This window comes from Balaenoptera ricei, chromosome 11, assembly GCF_028023285.1.
Source record: "Balaenoptera ricei isolate mBalRic1 chromosome 11, mBalRic1.hap2, whole genome shotgun sequence".
Lineage (NCBI taxonomy): Eukaryota > Metazoa > Chordata > Mammalia > Artiodactyla > Balaenopteridae > Balaenoptera > Balaenoptera ricei.
This window is the reverse complement of record NC_082649.1, coordinates 30997786-31016912: the sequence shown is the minus strand read 5'-3', so window position 1 is coordinate 31016912 and position 19127 is coordinate 30997786. Positions and strand designations below refer to the sequence as shown.

The following is a 19127-nucleotide window of genomic DNA, read 5'->3' as shown; positions in this document are numbered from 1 at the left end:
AAAACCTCATGCCAATAGAAAATATTGGTAAATAAAAAAAGGACTCCCCTAATCTTGGCCCTATTTTCCTGTTCTATGAAGCAATTCATAAGAAGAAAAAATAACTTCAGACTATAAATGATGAATGTATAACTATTAGGAGTGGCCTCTCTATGAGGTCTGAAATAGAAGGAAAATGTACATTTCTTCCAAAGCTGTGGCCAACAATAACTTTCGCATTCTGAATCTAGCTTAAGCACATTAGTTGGGAAGATGTTTGCAAAAGTATTTCATAAGAAAGTGCTGAATTTAGCTTTTATTTTATTTTTTTCTGTTTTCTTAAGTGGCCTGCAGTCTATCCAATGCGCTAAGTAGAACCTCTCCTAAGTATAAATGACAAAAGGAAATCCGGCTTTCTTCTATAGATCAGGGGTCATCAAACTTTCTGTAAAGGGCCATATAGTAAATATTTTCAGCTTTACAGGCCATATGGTGGCAGTCACAAATACTCAATTCTGCCATGTAGCATGAAAGCAGCAATAGATAACAGATAAATAATGAGTGTGACTGTGGTCCAATAAAATCTTATTTTCAGAAACAAGCAGCCAGTCTATGGTCACAGTTTGCTGACCTCTACTATAAAGCATGTTTTTTTACCTACTAATAAATACATTGTTTTAATAAATAACACCAAATTTGAAATATGATGTCTGGGATTTGCTTTAAAATATTTCATTAAAAAAAAAGTGAAGAGTAGAGAGAAAGGTTAAAGAAGACTGGCAAGGGGCTTCCCTGGTGGGACAGTCAATGCAGGGGACACAGGTTCGAGCCCTGGTCCAGGAAGATCCCACATGCCGCGGAGCAACTAAGCCCATGCACCACAACTACTGAGCCTGCGCTCTAGAGCCCGCGGGCCACAACTACTGAAGCCCGCTCACCACAACTACTGAAGCCTGTGCACCTAGAGCCCGTGCTCCCAACAAGAGAACCCACCGCAATGAGAAGCCCACACACTGCTACGAAGAGTAGCCCCTGCTCAACGCAACTAGAGAAAGCCCGCGAGCAGCAACGAAGACCCAACGCAGCCAAAAATAAAATAAAATAAAATTAATTAATTTTTAAAAAAAAGAAGAAGACTGGCAAAACACAATTAGCGTTAGTCTGATGATGGATGCGTGGAGTTCATTATACTATTACAATAATTTTATGAGTTTGAAATTTTCAAAATTAAAAGTTTTTAAAAATACAAAGCAGATCAATGAATTGGCTCTACAGGAAAATTAATTTCCTCACTTTACTATAAACATTCTAAAACATGTCTAGTATTTTTAAATATAATCAACATAGTACAACATAAAAGTTTAACATAAAGTTACTAAACCATAGCTAAAAAATTTAAACATACAAAAGTATATACAAGCATAAACCCTTAACATTTTCCATAATTTAACAGACAGCCTCACCTCATACAACTCCTAAATTAACACATTCTATTAGTCTCATCTTAGCTAACAAAATGTGTTACCAATTCTTGGTTTTAGAATATAACTATTTTATAGGGCATATATCACTTAACATATCATAGGTTTATTATTTTTTCAAATAAATTAGTAAATAATTTTTATTTCTCAGTTTTAAACTCTAAGCAATAAATATGAATAGAAACAATTCACATAAACAAACCCTGTTTAAGGTCTTCAATAATTAAGAGTATAAAGGGGTCCCGAGGCCAAAGTTTGAGAACCTGTGACCTGAACATTTTTGATGCTGTTTAAAGTATGTTTACCAAGCAACCATTAGATATATGCTCGAACTCATTTTTCCTTTGAACAATAATCATCACAAAGTGCAGTTAATCCACTATGAAGGCTATCAATATACACCCATTTAAACCTTCAACAGAAACATTCTTTTAAAATTGCTGGGTATGTCATGAATAATGTATCCATAGGAAAAGAAGAGCTCTAATGTGTTGTCCCCCTTATGCAGAAAATTGTCTCCTGGACCAATAAAAAAGAAAAACTAATATGCGCCAGCAGACATTTCTGATAAATACACCACCTCTCATCAAATCAAGATATGCAGTCTCACTCAATGAAAGAAGCCAGAAATCAAGCTGAAAAGAGCTTTAGGAAAGAAATGTTAATGACTATGCAATTTCTCAAAAACTAAATAAATGTGTTTTTTAAATGTCCTAAGTTTTTTCTCAAGTTCTGAAACACAGTGATTTCAAATATTATCAAAACTGAAAACTAAATTAGGCTCACAGAATGATTATGACTGACATGTGAGAAAAACTGAGAACTCTGTGAAAATATTTCCAACTATCCAAGAATATAATCAATGTCAAAATTTTCTAAATCTAAAACTAAAATAGCAATAAGCAATCCATAACACAGATTTGGGCAGATAATAATCAGAGCACAAATGTCTACATGAGTATTCATTCTTTTATGAAGATGAACCAATACTTACTTTTTGAATACAGTATCACTGTAGCATTTTTAACCAATTTGTCCCTTCCATATACGGCTATTTAAAATGTTATCAGACTGATTCATTTGTACTTAAGTACAAATTTCCAAGTTAATTTTTATAAATCTCGTTATTTCTATGGTCTTTTATCAACATGAATAAACTTAAAATAGTAATAACTGAGATACAGAGCCATACTTACATCATACTCTGCAATTCTGCTGCAAAGCTTATAGACTTCCCTGTACTTCTTCCACTACTTGAAGTGGCAGTAGACATTGGGCTGGCTGCAGTGTTATTCATCTAAATAAAAAAGAGAACTCAGCTTACAAAATGTATTTAGCTATAAGTAAATGCATGGAAAACGGAAGCAATTATAAGTTACTTCAAAAAGTACAGAAATTTTTTAAATTCTGATTTGTTTTACATAAATCTGATTTGTCCATACTTGTTCTTTATTAAAATGAAAGAGTAAGGTAGAAAACTGCTTAGTCAAATATGATGTAAAAAAATTACTCACTTGGGTGATAAACTTCTCATTACATATTTTGTAATAAGTATTGGAAGAAAAATACTCATTAAAATATTTTCATAAAGTTCAGTGGTTTTCAAACTCCATTCCACGGAGCCCAAAGATTCCCCAGCAATATTTCAGTGAGCTCCCAGTGGCCCCCAAGCAGTTCCACCCAGAACACAAGAATTCTGATTTTTCTATTTCATATATTGGGGTCCCAAGTAAGATTTCGTTTAAAGAAAGAGTTGCACAGCTGTAAGATACAAAATTAGAAAACCAAAACATAATCTAATTCCCATTTGAACCACAGCCTAAAACACAAATAATACAAATAAAGCCAATCAGTAGATTACAAGTAAGCATTGTGATATTTTATAATCTTATGGTTAAATTACTCATGAATTTAAAATGTGACTTTTAAAAAACTAAAAAATAAAATAAAATAAAATGTGACTTTTTTCCCAATAAAATTAAGCTGATGCATAATGGGAAAACTAGATGCTAATCCTAATATACGTCATTTTATTTATTACATGTGGCAGTCCCACAAACAAGAATGAGTGAAAATAACATTAAGGTAATAGAAGTAGATAAAAGCCTCAGGCTTTTACCTCAAGGACACAGTAAGTGCTCAATAAATGTTAGTTATTATTTCATGTTTATATAAATTTTGCAATACTATCATTTTCTTTAAAAAATACTTTGCTGATTAAAGAAGAATTAACAGATTTAAAATATATAATAAAGTACAGCAGTACTGAGAACTTTAAGTACAGTAAAATAATTAGGAGTCAGAAGTCAGACTGCCTAGGTTAGAATCCCAGCTCTACTACTTTACTAGGGCTCGGGGCAAGTTCCTTAACGTCTCTGTGCCTCAGTTTCCTCATCTGTAAAACAGGAATGATAATCGCACACTCTTAGGGTTGTTGTGAGGATTAAATGAACTAACATAAACAAAGCATTCAGAATAGTTCTTAGCACACAGTCAGTACACAATGTTAACTATTATAAACAGAAAGAACTCAAGAATTTTCCCTTTCTTGATCTGCTAAAAGCTTCTTTGTGACAAATTTAGATTATCCTTATTTCATAATCACAAACTTTAAGAAACCTGAATATTTTCACTGAAAGACCTCAATACAATTCAACAAATATTAATTAAGTTTCCTTATAAAATAAGTTCTGTTTTCACACTGACATCACTACTGCTACTAGTCAGCCTGGCTTAAAATCTCAGTCATCATCTTTGACTCCTTCTCCTGCACCCTATAATTTGTAAGAAGCCAAATAAATTCTACTTTATGTTTTTAACCTCCTCCCTTTCTTGTTGAGCTCTATTTATAGCTTCTCTCTTTGCAGCTCAGTTCATTCCCCACACTGCTATCAAATCTATCTTCTTAATACATCCTCTAATCTGACCACTTCTGTGGGCAATGGAGGCTTAAAATTGATAAAGGAAACTTGAACCAGGGTCATTCACTGATGGCTGAGATGGAAAGGCTGGGTCCCATGAATGAAAGCTGAAAAAATTAACTACTACAAACCACTGCCTGAGATGGGCCACATATGAAGCTTTTGAGAAGGCAAAAGGACAGAGACCTAAGACAAGCAGCACAGTAGCTGGGTGGCTAGATCTGGAATGTCCCAATATCATTCTGTGGCAGGACCAACTCTCTGCCAATATAAGCCCTGGTCTAACCTAAGGTCCCTAGGAGCCAGGCGAAAACCACTAGACAGAGACTGCAAGAGCAGAGAAAGAGAAGGAAGAAAGTTGCACTCAAACTGAACCTGAAAACCAAAGTTCTAAAACACATAAAGAAGCTAGTGCTATGAAAGACCATCAGTCTTTTTAAGCGTAAATTTGTCCTATTTGTTCACAAAGACTTTTTTGGAATAAGTACTTTTTTCTACAAATAATAGAGGAAAAGAAGCAACACCATTTGGAACTCAGGTTAAAAAAAAAAAAATCGCATCATCAGTCCAAGATTGGGGAATAATAAGACAGGAAAGCAAGTTCAAAAAGGAACTTGACTTTCCAGTGACCTTAGAAAATGGTTCACTTGTCCCAAGAGAAGACTGACAGAGATATGACATCCTGGAGAAGATGTTAAACTCAAAGATTATGTATTAACCCGTCTATGATTTAAGTTGACTCATGTCAGATTTGAAGGCATGCCATTCTTGGGATTATCCTGAGATACTGCTGGAGTTACTGACCCCTTTCATTCTGCAAATCAAGTCACCTCGCTTTAACACTCTCTGAAGAAGAGACATTTCAGAAAGTAAATTCATACTAAAACCCCAGCTTTCTTAGGTTGTGCCCCTACTGCAAATGTTTCGTATCAAGAGTATTGGTAAGAGTGAAAAGATCCCAATCTTAGTTTATTATAACCACGATCATCCTTTCATAGTCAAGTTATTTACTTCTTAAATCAAACAGGTGAATAACATTTTTCTTGACATCATGAGCTGATAGTGCATTAGAATCTTTAAAATAATTATTTCATGTGCACACATTTTGTTTGATGTTTTAGATAATTAACTTCTTTAGACATTAACTTCTTTACACATCAAAGTCCTATCATTCCAATGCTTTATTTCCCATCTCCCGGACATTTAAAAAAAAAAATGTCGGTTAAAAGCAGAAGCACTCAAGTCAATTTTCTCTAATAAATACAGTTAACATGGAACTGAAAACCTACTGTAATCTTCTCAATGGGTTAATGTCCTGCAGTTGTTTTAGCTTTCAATTGAAATGCAGCTGTTTGCCATATTTTACAAAATGAATTCAGATGTGCAGATGGAGACCCAGATTATTTCAACATGCCACAGTTTAAATGTGAACTCAAGGAATAAGTTCATCTCTGATTAATACTTATATTTAAACCTGATTATTAAGCCAGTAGCCAATACTATGTCACACCTGTAAAATTCTGTTCCAGAGTAGAAAAACTGACATCTTTTAATAACAATAATGGAATTTAAGGATATGCCCCTTTTCTCAGAAAATACCACGACAAAAAAATTTTAACTGTAGTAAAGTTATACATCACAAATGTGAATTAAACAAAAATGTAATGAACATGTTACTGCATTTCTATTTATAGCTCATATTTTTAGTGACTAAATGACCAAAGAAGAAATACCATGAAACACCTTCAGCTTAAAATACCTCAGAGTTGAAAACGTTCTTACTAGTTACAACTAGTTACAACACCCTCAAAACAGTGTCAAAAATCTGGATTGTGAAATCCATCAGTCTACCCATTTACTAAAAGACAGTGGAATTTTTAAATTGTTTCACTCCTGAGAAATATTAATTCAGCAGAACTATGTACTGATTCTGAGCATCTACAGTCTCAATTTCAGTCACTCATAATCTGAGCATCCCACATAATATAAATTAATAGAAAACTATTATAATCAGAACATTTTCATTTTCATAGAACTCCAAAGGCAGGCAGCGATTATGGTTAAGCCAACACTATTAGACACTATATTTTAGTTTTGTTGTTAAAAAAAAAACTCAAGTTACATCATGATCTAAATTTCTCCTGCTGTGCAAAAATAACACCAAACGATCATTCAATCACTGAGAATGCAAAAAATAAAAAAAACAAATTAAAATGTGCAAAATTTTAAAACTTCTATACCTAGTTTTGGAATAACACAATGATAATTCCAATATATTTATATATGCCCCAATTCAAGTTAATCAACCCAGTAGAACCTGGTAATAACGATCAACTAATCTCTCAAGTTCAGTTACTCCATCCGTCAAGAATAGTTTCTACCTGTCTCAGAGGAGTGTTGTAAAGAAGAGTGGCTGCAACATAATGGGCGCTCAAAAAATATACGTGAATTGAAAACATCAAAACACCTGTAAATTATGAAAATTCCCTATAGACAGACGGATTGTAAACTGAGTTTACTTATCTCAGTTGGCTACATGAGCGATAATTTTTTTAAACCTACAGACACAGAAGCCGTGACACACTGCTCAGAGACACGTGAAGTTCTATTATTATATTTTTCTTCTTTAGTCTGATATTAATGTAGGTTTCTACTCCATGTGCTTTCACATCCAGTACTCTCAAAGAAATACTGAGTTTCAAAATAAATTTTATTCTTTGCAAAAATGGTTCTTAAAGTGCACTGCCAACGGGCCTATCAGATCATCCTAAAATACGTGACATCCAAACCCTGAAAAAATGGCAAGCTTATTTTTCCAATATTGAAAACACTGTTGTTTTTACATAAAATATTATATAATTGAGTGACAATGGTTAACGTTCCAGATATATGCAAAAATTTGGAATCAATTATACTTCTAATAGTAAGAAGTAAGTGTATTTGACAAGGATGTCAAAAAAGGAGCTCTCTTAAATGTCAAGATTCTCTTCCAGTCCAGATTCACATTTTAGAAATATTAAACCTTATGAGAAGTCCATATTAAATATAAACAATTCAATAAAAGATCTCATGTGGTTAAAAACACAGTTCATGTGACTAAAAAGGAGTGGGAGATTTACTGGAGGAGGCATGTAAAAAAGAAGTGAATTTGTATAAGCATTTCGGAGTTTATAAGGGGTCTTTCGCCTGTATTAGCTCACATATTTCACAACCACCCTCTTAGGCATGTATCTCCCCCCTATTCATGAAGAAGCTAAGAGTAAAAACACTGGGTGAAGGTAACAAATCTAACACAAAAAACAGGCTTTGATCCCAGGTAACCTGAAATATTCAGTCCATCTACATACATATTTTTTTAAAATTTACCAATCCCCTACCATTTTAGTGCCTTAGTTTTAACACACTAAAATAATATGGAATTACTGAGAAGTTGTACACATAGTAGCCAGGGGACTTGTCATTAAGTTTTCTTGGAGACTGATGACTTTAAAAGTTAAGTTCAGGAATTCTTTGCTTAAAAGTAAATCTTAGGCAGATGGATAAACAACTATAACAGACAAAGTATAACTATGGAAATTGGCGGGAGGGGGGGCCAAAGACAGCTGACGTTCAGAACTACAGTTTGAAAATCACTAATTTCATCCAAATCCCTCATTTTTCAGGTGAGGATACTGAAGTCCAGAGGGGTTTCTTGAACTGCCCAAGGACACATCACTATTTAGTGATACAGCTGGGACTAAAACTGAGGTCCCCTGACTCCTGGTCCAGAGTTCTTTCTACTATCCCACAAGGAACACACAAATAAAAGTTGATTATAATTAACTCACAAGACCTCCACAATGTGTCTGTCATAGTGAACTTTGTTGTGAAGTATCTGTCTATGCCGACTCACAGTTTAGCTGTAAAGAGCTGGGCTCTGGAATTCAAACACAGGCTCTAACACTTACCAGGTGACCTTGGGCAAGTCACATCACCTCCCTGCCTCAGTTCCCTCATCTTTAAAAAGGAGATTAAAAATACTCCTCTCACAGGTGACATCAAGTAATGTATACAAAGCACTTAGGACAGGGCCTGGTACCTAGAAAGCACTCAGTTCATGATGATGACGATGATGATGAAGAATCCAAGCAAAAGTATAGCTTCTTGAAAACATATCACAAAGTATTATTAAACATGTATATTCTCAGGGGAAGAATATTATGATTAGGAATAGTCTTTTAAAGATTCAGAAACAAATAATATGAATAAAGTAAAATATAAAGGATTCAGTCATAAAACTGCTATAGCATTTGAAATAGCAAAAGTACACTTCAAGATTTTTAAATAGTTTATATTTGTATAATATTTTATATTTACTGCTCTATGAATTCAATGAACACAGTTTTTCAGCAACTAGTACATACTATAAGCCAGTTAGCATGTTATTTTAATATTCATAACCTTATTTAACCTTCAGTATCCACTATCAGTCAGATTCTATCAGAGGCAGTAGTATAATGCAAAAAAAACTTACAGATCCGTTCCAGAAAGTAAGAGACTCATCAGTATCACCTATTAAGTGGGAATGACATGTTTGGATAAATAAATGAGATGGAGCATTAGTCTGGAACACATCAAGTGCCCATGAAAACGTTGGTTCTCCCTTAGCAGTAGTATGGAGTTGTTCTGTACAGGGAATATACTGTAACCAGATCAATATAGCACCATTACTGGGGCGTACAGTATTATTTGTCAAAGAGAATGATCTTAGGTAACAGTGTCTATTACACTCTATGCTGTTTCACAAATTAAAATATGTGTAAACAGTTTTTGCAGATTTAATGGAGGTAGTCGGTAGACAAGCTGAGAGGAAACCAGTTAAATAGTTAAACGTCCGTAAAACAATACAACAATTTACGTAATTCTCATCTGAAGCCTCCAGCGATCCTGGGAGGAGGTGGGATAAGGTTAGGTACTAATTCCGTTTTACTGATGAGGAAATTGAGACTCAAAAAAGTTAAGTACCTTAATTGAAATCACACAGAGAGAATGAGGGCAGAAAAGGGCTACATCTAGATTCTGGAATTAGTTTTAAGTGCTCTTTGCACCTATCCACAATGCATCTCAGAACATTAATCTCTCTCCCGATACATTATTCAATAAACTTAAGGCTAGAGCAGCCAGCCAATGTATATTGAGTATATACTTCTTACGTGCTTCGCTGCACCCAAAACACATCACATGGGTTACTTCATTTAACCCTCAGCAGTAAGGAATCAAACCAAATGTGTTTGACTCTCAATAAAATATTTTATCCACTACAGTATAAATTCAATTAATACAATAAAACATTAAGTAGAATTATTTTTCTTTACTATTTAGGTGAGCCATCAGCAAAACCAGTCTTTAATATAATAAGTAGATGTCTAACTAATTTCACTATTCAACCTCACCATAAAGTAAAACAGGTATTATTTTCAACAAGAATACTCAATGTTCTGATTTAACTGGCATGGCCTAACTTTCTTTGCAGATTCCTACACCAAAAATCAAGAGAGAACCAAAAATCAAGCTGCCCAAGATTTCTATCCAATTATATGGAGAAAAGTAGAAAATTTTAATTACCTGTGGCTTAAATGGACAGGTCACTTGCTGGCCTTATTCCAGATAGCTCATATGTTATTTAAGCACATAAGTAATAAAGTTGTCACTACTTTAAAGCAAGTACATTTCTGAGGTTGAGGTACACTTAATCCTCCTAAAATCATATATTCCAAATTTCAACAAGCCTGAAAGGAGGGTCACCATATTATTAAGTAGACCCAACTGGAACATTTTTGAAAATGAAAGGAGTTCTATTAATAATTATACTGAGACAAACAGACTCTAAACCATGACTGCCCCAGAAGAAGCAGGGTATACATAAGAGCAACCCATTTTGATTTGTGTGTCATGGACTACTCTTTGTATATGCTTAATTCGTGAGCTTTAAGTTTTTGTTGCAGATCCAAGGATTATCATCAGCCTTGAGACCAAGGGTACCACTTCACAAACATCAGGCCAGAGTTAAGGGTGTGTTATCTATAAACAAAGTGGGGTGTTTTTTTTTTATGTTTTTCTTTCAAACTTAACTTTATAAACATTTGCTTGAAAAAAAACCACTCTATGTATTTCAAAGAAAGCAATCTTGCAAAATATCGCCAAATTTCAGACTTATCTCTTCAAAAGTTTTGAATACCAATAACCACAAAACTACTTCTGAAATGGCCCAACGCTCAGTTTACTACTATAATTTATCAAATTGTTTTTTATACAAAAAGTTAAGGAAAAAGCACCATCTTTCAAACTGAAAAAACTCAGGAGTAAAAGAGTTGAAAGGTTTTCACTGAAAACTAACTAAAGTGATAAAAGATAGTGGAAACCCACAGTCACGAAACAGTACAATGATTAAAGGAAACTCCACTTAGTATTATTATGACTCTCCAAACAAATCTGCCGTTAGCCGTACAACCTAGGAGTCAAAAGAATGCTTTGCTTTAATTTTCAAGCTGTAAGTAAGTATTAACAGACCCAAGCTTTGAACTCCAGTATTTGAATGAAAGGCATTATTTGAATATAATTATAATTCCCTAAAGCAACAAATGTTCTAAGAGTTGGCTTCTCTGACTTAAAACTCAACAAAATCAAGAACTGGAAAAGGTCTCAAAGGCTAGATTCTAGACCTATGCTGTCCAATAAGGCAGCCACTAGCCACATGTGGCTATTTATATTTAAGTTAATTAAAATAAAATTAAAAATTAAATACCTCAGTGCACTACTAGCCACACTTCAAGGGCTCAAGAGCCACTTGTGTCTAGTGGATACCATATTAGGACAGCACAGATTACAGAATACTTCCACAACGATAGAAAGTTCCATTGGACAGGGCTGCTCTAGACCTAGGCTGCTCTAGATCTTTTCTTGAATATTCCCAGAGATAAGAAACTTGCAATAACACAATGAAGTGCACTTTATTTTTGCAAAGTAGTAACTATCAGGAAATTATTCATAACATTCAGTGAAATCCAGCCTCTCTAAAACATCCACCAGAAATTCCACAAGTTCCATCCTCAATTTGGTCTTCAAGTAAATCTTTACAGAGGTAATTTAATTCTGTTTCCAAAGTTCTGTCCTCACATATACTAAAACCCTACGTCCTCTCCTCCCAGATAAATACATCCTCATTTCTCTGGAACGAAAAGAGTTTAAAGTTTCTATAGCCTCACGGAGTTAAGCTCACTTATCCACGTGTACGTTAACAACACATTTCCAGGATCGCCTCTGAGTGTCAGATATTACATTCCACTGCCCCTATAAAAATCCACACCAGTTTCTTGATTTTTCCACTTAGAAAGCCAGGTCACAGTCATTCTGAATTCCTTAAACAGGGAGATAAAAATGACAGGTAATTGATCAGTGCCTGGAGCTTGTTATAAGCATTAACCTGTATTACCTCATTTAATCCTCACAATTCTAAGCTAGGTTATTACTATCCCCATTTTACAGACCAGAACACCCAGCCAAAGACACGCTAAATAATTTCCCCAGGGGTCACAGATGTGGGCTCACCCCAGAGAGAAGGGAGTCGATCTTTTCCTTTTCCTGGATGCTACACTTCTACTAACGCTACCTAACTCTTCTTCCACCTCGCCCATAAAGCTACAATTTCCTTGTTTAAGAATTCTTCCCCCCAAAACACGACCTAGATGACACGCGGAAGGTGCTTCTGAACACACCCAGCGACGCCCGCTACCGCTCGCCCGCCCAGCTCCCCTGGCCCCACGCCCACCCGCCTACGGGGAGGAGTCAAGGCCAACTCCACACGCCGCGGGAGAACCCGGCCGACTCACGGGGCCAGCGCCTCGGGAGACGCTGCTTCTGTGCGTCCCTCAGCCTCCCGCGCGAACGACCGGGACCCCCCGCGGCAGCTCCCGGGGGTAGGGGGGCGGGGCCCAGACACGCTGGGCTCGGCGCCTCTCCCGGCCCCCAGCCCTCTCCCCCGCCCGCCCCCGCGCCTCCCCCGGTCCCCCTACAACCTCTGTTCTAAGAACACTTGTAGACCCGGCTGCGCGTCCCGCGTGGAGAATGTGGGGATAGAGATGGTGCGGTTTCTGCGGCGGCGGCCCGGGACACGCTTGGAAAGGGGCGGGGTAGGGGGCTGAGAGTGTCTAAAGGGAAAGGGTGGCTGGGCGCGGACTGGGGGGGGGAGCAAGATGGCGTGAGCCCGACTCTCTCTGTGGGGCGGGGGTGGCGGAGGTGGAGGAGGGAGGGCTACAAACACCCCCTCCACTCTCAACGCGGGCGCTGGCGCATGCGCGCTCGGCCAGGTGGCGCGCGGTCTCCTTTCTCTAGGCAGCCACTTCCGCCACGCTCGCTGGGGGCGGGGCGTCGCGGAGCGCGCCGGCCGCCGCTTTCCATGCTGCGTTGGTGCGGGCGGTGTGGGCTGCGCGGAGCTGGCTGCGCGGGGCCGGGGGCGGGAGACACTGAGCCACGCGGCGGCCCTTAGTGCGGGGGCTGCTGGGAGATGAGTGGGGATGAGCTGAGAATCGGAGGGTGTTCAAGGCCAGTCTTGGACTCCTTAAGAATGAGCTGCGAGGACTAGGGTTTTCGAGGGACTTAGTGATCGAGGCTGGAAGTTTGTTTTCAGCTTCAGGGCGGAGATTGGCCTCTGTAACAGTCTTGTGCGCAGTTGGGGTGAACCGGGATCTTACCGGGACGATGCAAGGAAACGGAGACATCAGAAAGGCCCTCCTCCCCCAAAGGACCGCGGTGCCGGGGTGTGGATATGCGACCCTTTCTGGGACCGTGAAACCCCTCCCCCCTTACGCCGGCCCTCGCACATCACCGCTCCCCATCCTTCCTTCCCCTGCGCAAAGTCATTCCAGAGGCAGTGGGAGATGATAGTCTGCAGCGACTTTTTCCCTCCTATTCATGTTACCAAGCTCAAGCATTTAATGACCACGTTTTTATTGAAAACTATTTGCTATTTCAAGGCTTCTGAATGGATGATCCTATATTTATTTTTCCTTAGAATTTTAGCCTGCTTCTCTTCTTTTATTTTAAAATCTTGCACTCCCACTTTTGAGCTGTACATCCTGTCCTCTCAGAATTGATTGATACAGATGTATTTCTTTAAATAATACAGTCATAAGACAGTGATTTCAGTTGCTTTATTTTACGTGGTCTTGTTATTTATGTTTTTAACATTCTTTTCAGCTGCTCCGGAAAGAAAACTATTACCCACTTAAGTCCATGCCTATGACGTCAAATATTATATTTCAGAGATTCAACTACTAACCCTCATCAAGTCTTTTTTAAGCATTACTACTTCAGTTATTTTCTTGCCTATGAATTTTGTGTTCTGAAATAATCCCTTCCTCCTATTCGCTTACATTGTTTAAAATAGCAACTTATTTGGTTATTTCGTCTGTGGATTGTAGTTGAGTCTCTTGTTAATTTTGTTTTTAGCTCTCCTTTAATCTCCCCAACACATAAATACTTGCTAAATAAAGTTCCAAAAGAATAAATTTGTTTAAGATGTAAAAGCTCACCATAATGTGTAAATCAGGGCTCAATCCACTGATGGGCAAAGTGTATAGGGGAAGAAAGTAACAGTGAGAGAGAATCGTCATAATTTCTTATGAAGGAAGACTGGTTTATACAATAGTTGAAAAGCCCTTTCAAGTACATTAGCAAGAAAATAGAAGAAAATTAAGAAAAATATTAATAGTACATTTAGGGAAATATAACCGGAAGGAGATCCTTTCAAGTAAAATTATGTTCAGTCAGTGTTGCCGTACTGATATTTTCATGGGAGTTTTACCTGCATCACATGGAGGCCAGATTTGACCTAGTTTTTCGGGACAGAACCCAGACCTTACTCTCAAGCCACTGGTGTCTAACCTACATATAATCACACACAACAGGAGTTAATGAAAGTGTGCCATGGAGAAGGGAAACCGAGTTAAACAGGCCCTGGTAGAGGGAGCTCAAAATTTCACTCTTAGGAAATTGTGACTTTTGCTGTTGGTGGAGATCTTAGCTTTGCAGTCACATGAGTTACCCTAGTGTTCCTACCTCCTGGAATCTGTTAAAATCTATTTTAAGAATTTAATTTAGTCATAATTTTGTTTGTAGTTTGAGAGCACTCCTGCCCGCAATGGGTCAAAAATATTCTCCATTCGATTAATATCAAAGATCCTAAATTATCAATGCTACTAAGGTATCTTCATTATAACAAAGCTAAAACAATGGTGCTGAAATTAAGACATTGATGACTACCACCCCTCAGAAAAACACGTGATTTCCAAAGCATGTGGAAAAAACACATCAGGAGACCAAGTGAATTCATCACACCACAAAAATGTCTTCATCCCTTGAACAAAGCCATTAAAGGAAAATGAAGCTTTGTTACTGTAGATTTTTACATTCCTCTGGTATAATAACCTTCATATAGGCTGACTAATGAAAACAGAAAGGTTACATATCTAAGCAAAAATGCCTCCTGGCATCTTAAAAGATGACTAGATTAGATAATAAAAGAAGGCTTAATCCTCCAAATAATAGCAGAAGCCATGCCTAGTATGGTGCCATCTCTGTAATAAAGTGGTTTCTTCTCCTGTGGATGCCATGTGGACAGTTTACTCCAGGTGACCTGCAAATTCTTACTCTTTTGTGACCCATGACTGTCATGTATTAGGATGCTTGTGGAGGCTTTTTCTTTTCCTATTTATCAATTATTTTACCCTTTGCTATATTTGCTATTCTAATGTTTATGTAGTCACCATGGAAATAAACCAGGTAGAACTGAATATTGTTTAGAATTGCATGTTGAAATTGTTGCTATATTCAGTTAATTTCCTGATATTAAGAACTCTTTTTCAATTGCAATCTCAAAGGTACCTTGTTTTATCTTTAGAACGAGGAGTTCTGACCAAAACAATTATTCAGCTCTGTGGTACCTGGGCAAGTCATTTTATATCATGGGTCCTCAGTTTTCATATCGGTAAGATGAGGTGATCTAACCAAATGACATAAAACCTGTAGTCCTAAAACTCTATGCTTCTTTAAAGTAGGAATAACCAAAAGATGAATCTTAAAGGTGTACAGAATAATTTCAGCATTTATATTTATGCTACCAAAGATTATGTGACTATGCAGGACTCTTGCTTTAGGCCAACTTGGATCAACTGATGTTATGTATTTCAAAAGAAAGCCCAACATGAAAAGATATATATTAATCAAATTTATTGACACACTGGAGGGAGGGTGCATCACATAACTGTTCAGAGTGTAATCAAATTGGCTTCCCATACCTTCCAATTATATTCATATGTTTTGAAGTAGGAAGAGCAACACAGTGATGAGAGAAGAAATGCTAAGAATTGCAGTACTGAGCAGCTTGTAGAACTATAATCATGAACCATCCTCTTAAGAATCTCTCATTGCAGGTTTAACACTCCAGGATCTTTTAAAATTAGAGCTTGGCTGCTAGAAAATGATCATTTTTGAGACTTAGATGGGAAGGGAATCATAGAACATCAGGGTTTCATGGGGCCCCTGAACTCTCTAGACATATGGAAACTTAGTTGCTCCCATTCCCATAGAATCCAATATATAATACCTCTTGTACTGGAAACGAACAACTTTTACATTTCTCCCCTTGAAAATAAGGTCTATTTGCTGAGTGTTAGTGATAGGTGCTAATTATTTCATTCATTCAACAATTATTATGATGGGCCTACCATGTGCCTGACACTATTCTAGGAGCTGCAGATATAGCAGTGAACAAAACAAAACTCCATGCCATCATCAAACTCCCATTCTAGAAGGAGGAGTTGGACAATAAAATAAATACCCAAATTGTGTGATATGTTAAAAGGCTATGAGTGTTAGAGGGGGACAATTTTATACAACAGGGAAGGGATTATGGAATGAGAAAAAGCACAGGAGGAATAGGAGAACTGTGGTATTTGTATTGGGCAAGCAGGGTAGGGCTCACTGAGGAAGTGGCATTTGAATAATGACTTGAGGAAGAAGGTGAAGAAGGTAGTTGTAGATATCTAAAGAAAGAGCCTTCCAGACAGTGAGAACAACCCGCGCCAAAGCCCTGTAGTGGGAATGGGGCTGGTAAGTTGCAGGAGTGGCCAAGAGGCCATTTTAGCTGAAGAATAGTGACCCAGAAAGAAGATAGTGTAATATGAGGTCACAGAAGAACTAGGAGACCAGATGGTGGAAGGTCTGTGTGCCTGGGACTAGGAGGCTATTAGCAGAGAAATGACATGATGTGGTTAAGGGTTTAAAATGATTACTCTGGCTGCTGGGCTAGAAATAGTCTGTGGAGGTACAGACAGTAACCAGGCAAGAGATGATGGTAGCTTGGATTAGGGTTGTTACAGTAGATGCCATGAGACGTGGTTGGATTCTGGATATAGTTTGAAACTCATTGTGATTTACTGACGGATTGGATTTGGGATTCTAGAGAACAAGAGGAATTAAGGATGACTCTCAAGGGTTCTGAGAAAGTGGAAAAATGAATTTGCCATGAACTGAGATGGAAAGGACTGGGGATGGAGTATGTTGGGTGGGTATAAGAGATCAAGAATCCAGAGACTTCCCTGGCAGTCCAGTGGTTAAGACTCTGCACTTCCAATGCAAGGAGCGCTGGTACCATCCCTGGTCAGGGAACTAAGATCCCGTATGCCATGTGGCCGCGGCCAAAAAAAAAAAAAAAATCCAAGTGTAAGAGATCAAGAATCCAGTTTTAGGCATAAATAAGTAATTAAGTACAGTGTTTGTATTATCTTTAATGTTTTTGCCATCATAAGTAAGTTCTTATGGAAATGAAGGAAAGTTTGTATTTGTAACTCTTTTAATAATAATTTAATTTCTAATCCTGCTCACATAATAGAGGTCCATCTAGACTTAACATATGTCAAGGAATATTTTATTTTTGCTTTAAGAAGAGGTGAGGAAAGCTAAACATTCCCTTGTTTAAAAAGAAAAAAGAAAAAAAGAAAGAAAAGAAAAGAAAACAATAACTGTTTTTGGTTTTTTTTGGCGGGGGGTCTATCAATACCTGAAAATAAAGTAGAGAATTCAGTTGAGACAAATATACAGAAACATTCAGTTCCCAAAAGTACTTTCAATGAAACATTTAGATGTAAAGCTGGATCTAATTCAGTGAATTATTTGAATAACTGCCTCCATTTTATATTATGCATATACATTTATTTTTCTATGATACATGGAAACAGGGCCCAAAATGAATCAGTACCGTGAGTGAAATAAACCACAGTATAGCTAATGCAGCCTGCTATTCCTAGTTCATACTCTGAAGTTGGATGCAATAAACCTGTATTGACTAAGGAATGCTCAGATCAATTGCTAGTGATCAGGGATTTATACCAAAAATTTTGACCAAGTTACTTTATTTTTAGTATTTCATAGATGCAGCATAAGGTATATTTTCTCTTTCCAGAATATACTTAAAACAACTTCATTAACCCAAAAAATATGGGCTTTCATGCCACTTATTAGCATAATTTATGACAAGGATATTATAAACTTCAGAATTTTGTTGTGAGGATTGCATGTAAAGTGAGAATGTATGTAAAGTGTCTGGTACATAACATGCACTTAATACATCTTGTTTTTTATTAGCATTATTACTATTGAGAAAATGACTCAAAACTCAGTCTTGAAAAGTGAGTAATAGTGGAACAAAATGAGGAAGGATTATTTAGGCAGAGGGAGTAACATGAGCAAAGCCACAGTGTGTTAGAGGGAATTGCAAGCTGTCCAGTATGATGGGATCACAGGGTGTAAGAAAGGAAGCCAGAAACTTGGGAAGGGCCAGATCATAGAAAGTCTTGTGCATTACTTTATGGAATTTGGACTTTATCTAATAAAAAATGGGGAAACTTGGAAATATGTTTTTTTAATGACATAATTAAATTTGCCTGTTAGTAAGTTGGCAGTAATGTGCAAGAAATATTGGAAGGGTGAAAAACTGGAAGAAGTTAACAATTCAGGAAAGAGCTGATATGGGCTTGAGCTACATCAATGGACTAGGAAATGATAGAAGATGACAGATGGAAGAAATACTAAGGGAGTGGAATTTATAGGACCAGTAACTAACTGGTAAGATATTAGGGTGGATGTAAGGCAAAGAGGAAATAGGATGATTCCGAGTTTTCTCAACTTACTGAGAGGCAAGTTAGTCTTGGTAAGTTTAAGTTGACCATAACGAAATTGCACGTGGCTATAAACCAGTAGCCAACTGGACTATCCAGACAGAATTGTGGTGATAGAAGACAGAATAAAGTCTGGAGTTCAAGAGAGTAGATGGACATTTAGGTTTGGGAACCAGTAGCGTACAGCATTCCACACACATCACTTGGATGTAGAATTCAGCCCTGTTCCCAGCTTTGGCCAGAAAACATTCTCATGAGGATCTGTGGGCACAACTGAAGCCAAGAGAGACAATGAAATGGCGAAGAGAGCACACATAGAACAAAGAGAAGTGAGTAAAAGATTGAATTCTAGAGGCCCACATTCAGTAGGAGAGGGAGAGGAAGAGCCTATGAAGGACACTGAGGAAGCAGTGTTGTCATGGAAACCAGGAGAGCAAGGAGTTTCAAAGAGAAATTAAAGGTACTAAAATAAGAATCAGAGTTAATTGGATTTAGCCAGTTCAAAATGACCTTTTCCAAAGCAGCATAAAGTG

General features: G+C 37.3%; 1 protein-coding gene across 3 annotated transcripts in view; it reads right to left on the bottom strand.

Moving 5' to 3' along the window:
• The window catches only part of SUPT3H (SPT3 homolog, SAGA and STAGA complex component), a 421288-nt gene extending 408688 nt beyond the window's left edge, over positions 1-12600 (bottom strand). Inside the window, exons 1-2 of one of the 3 annotated variants that reach the window (XM_059938581.1) lie at positions 12436-12600; positions 2657-2757 (exon numbers count right to left, since the gene is read on the bottom strand). In XM_059938581.1, coding sequence (XP_059794564.1) covers positions 2657-2757 — 101 coding nt within the window. In that variant the 5' untranslated portion in view covers positions 12436-12600. Of the gene's footprint in view, positions 1-2656; positions 2758-11968; positions 12033-12249; positions 12315-12435 lie in introns of those variants that run through there. The other 2 variants (XM_059938582.1, XM_059938583.1) reach the window with 2 other exon arrangements.
• Positions 12601-19127: the final 6527 nt, after the last annotated feature.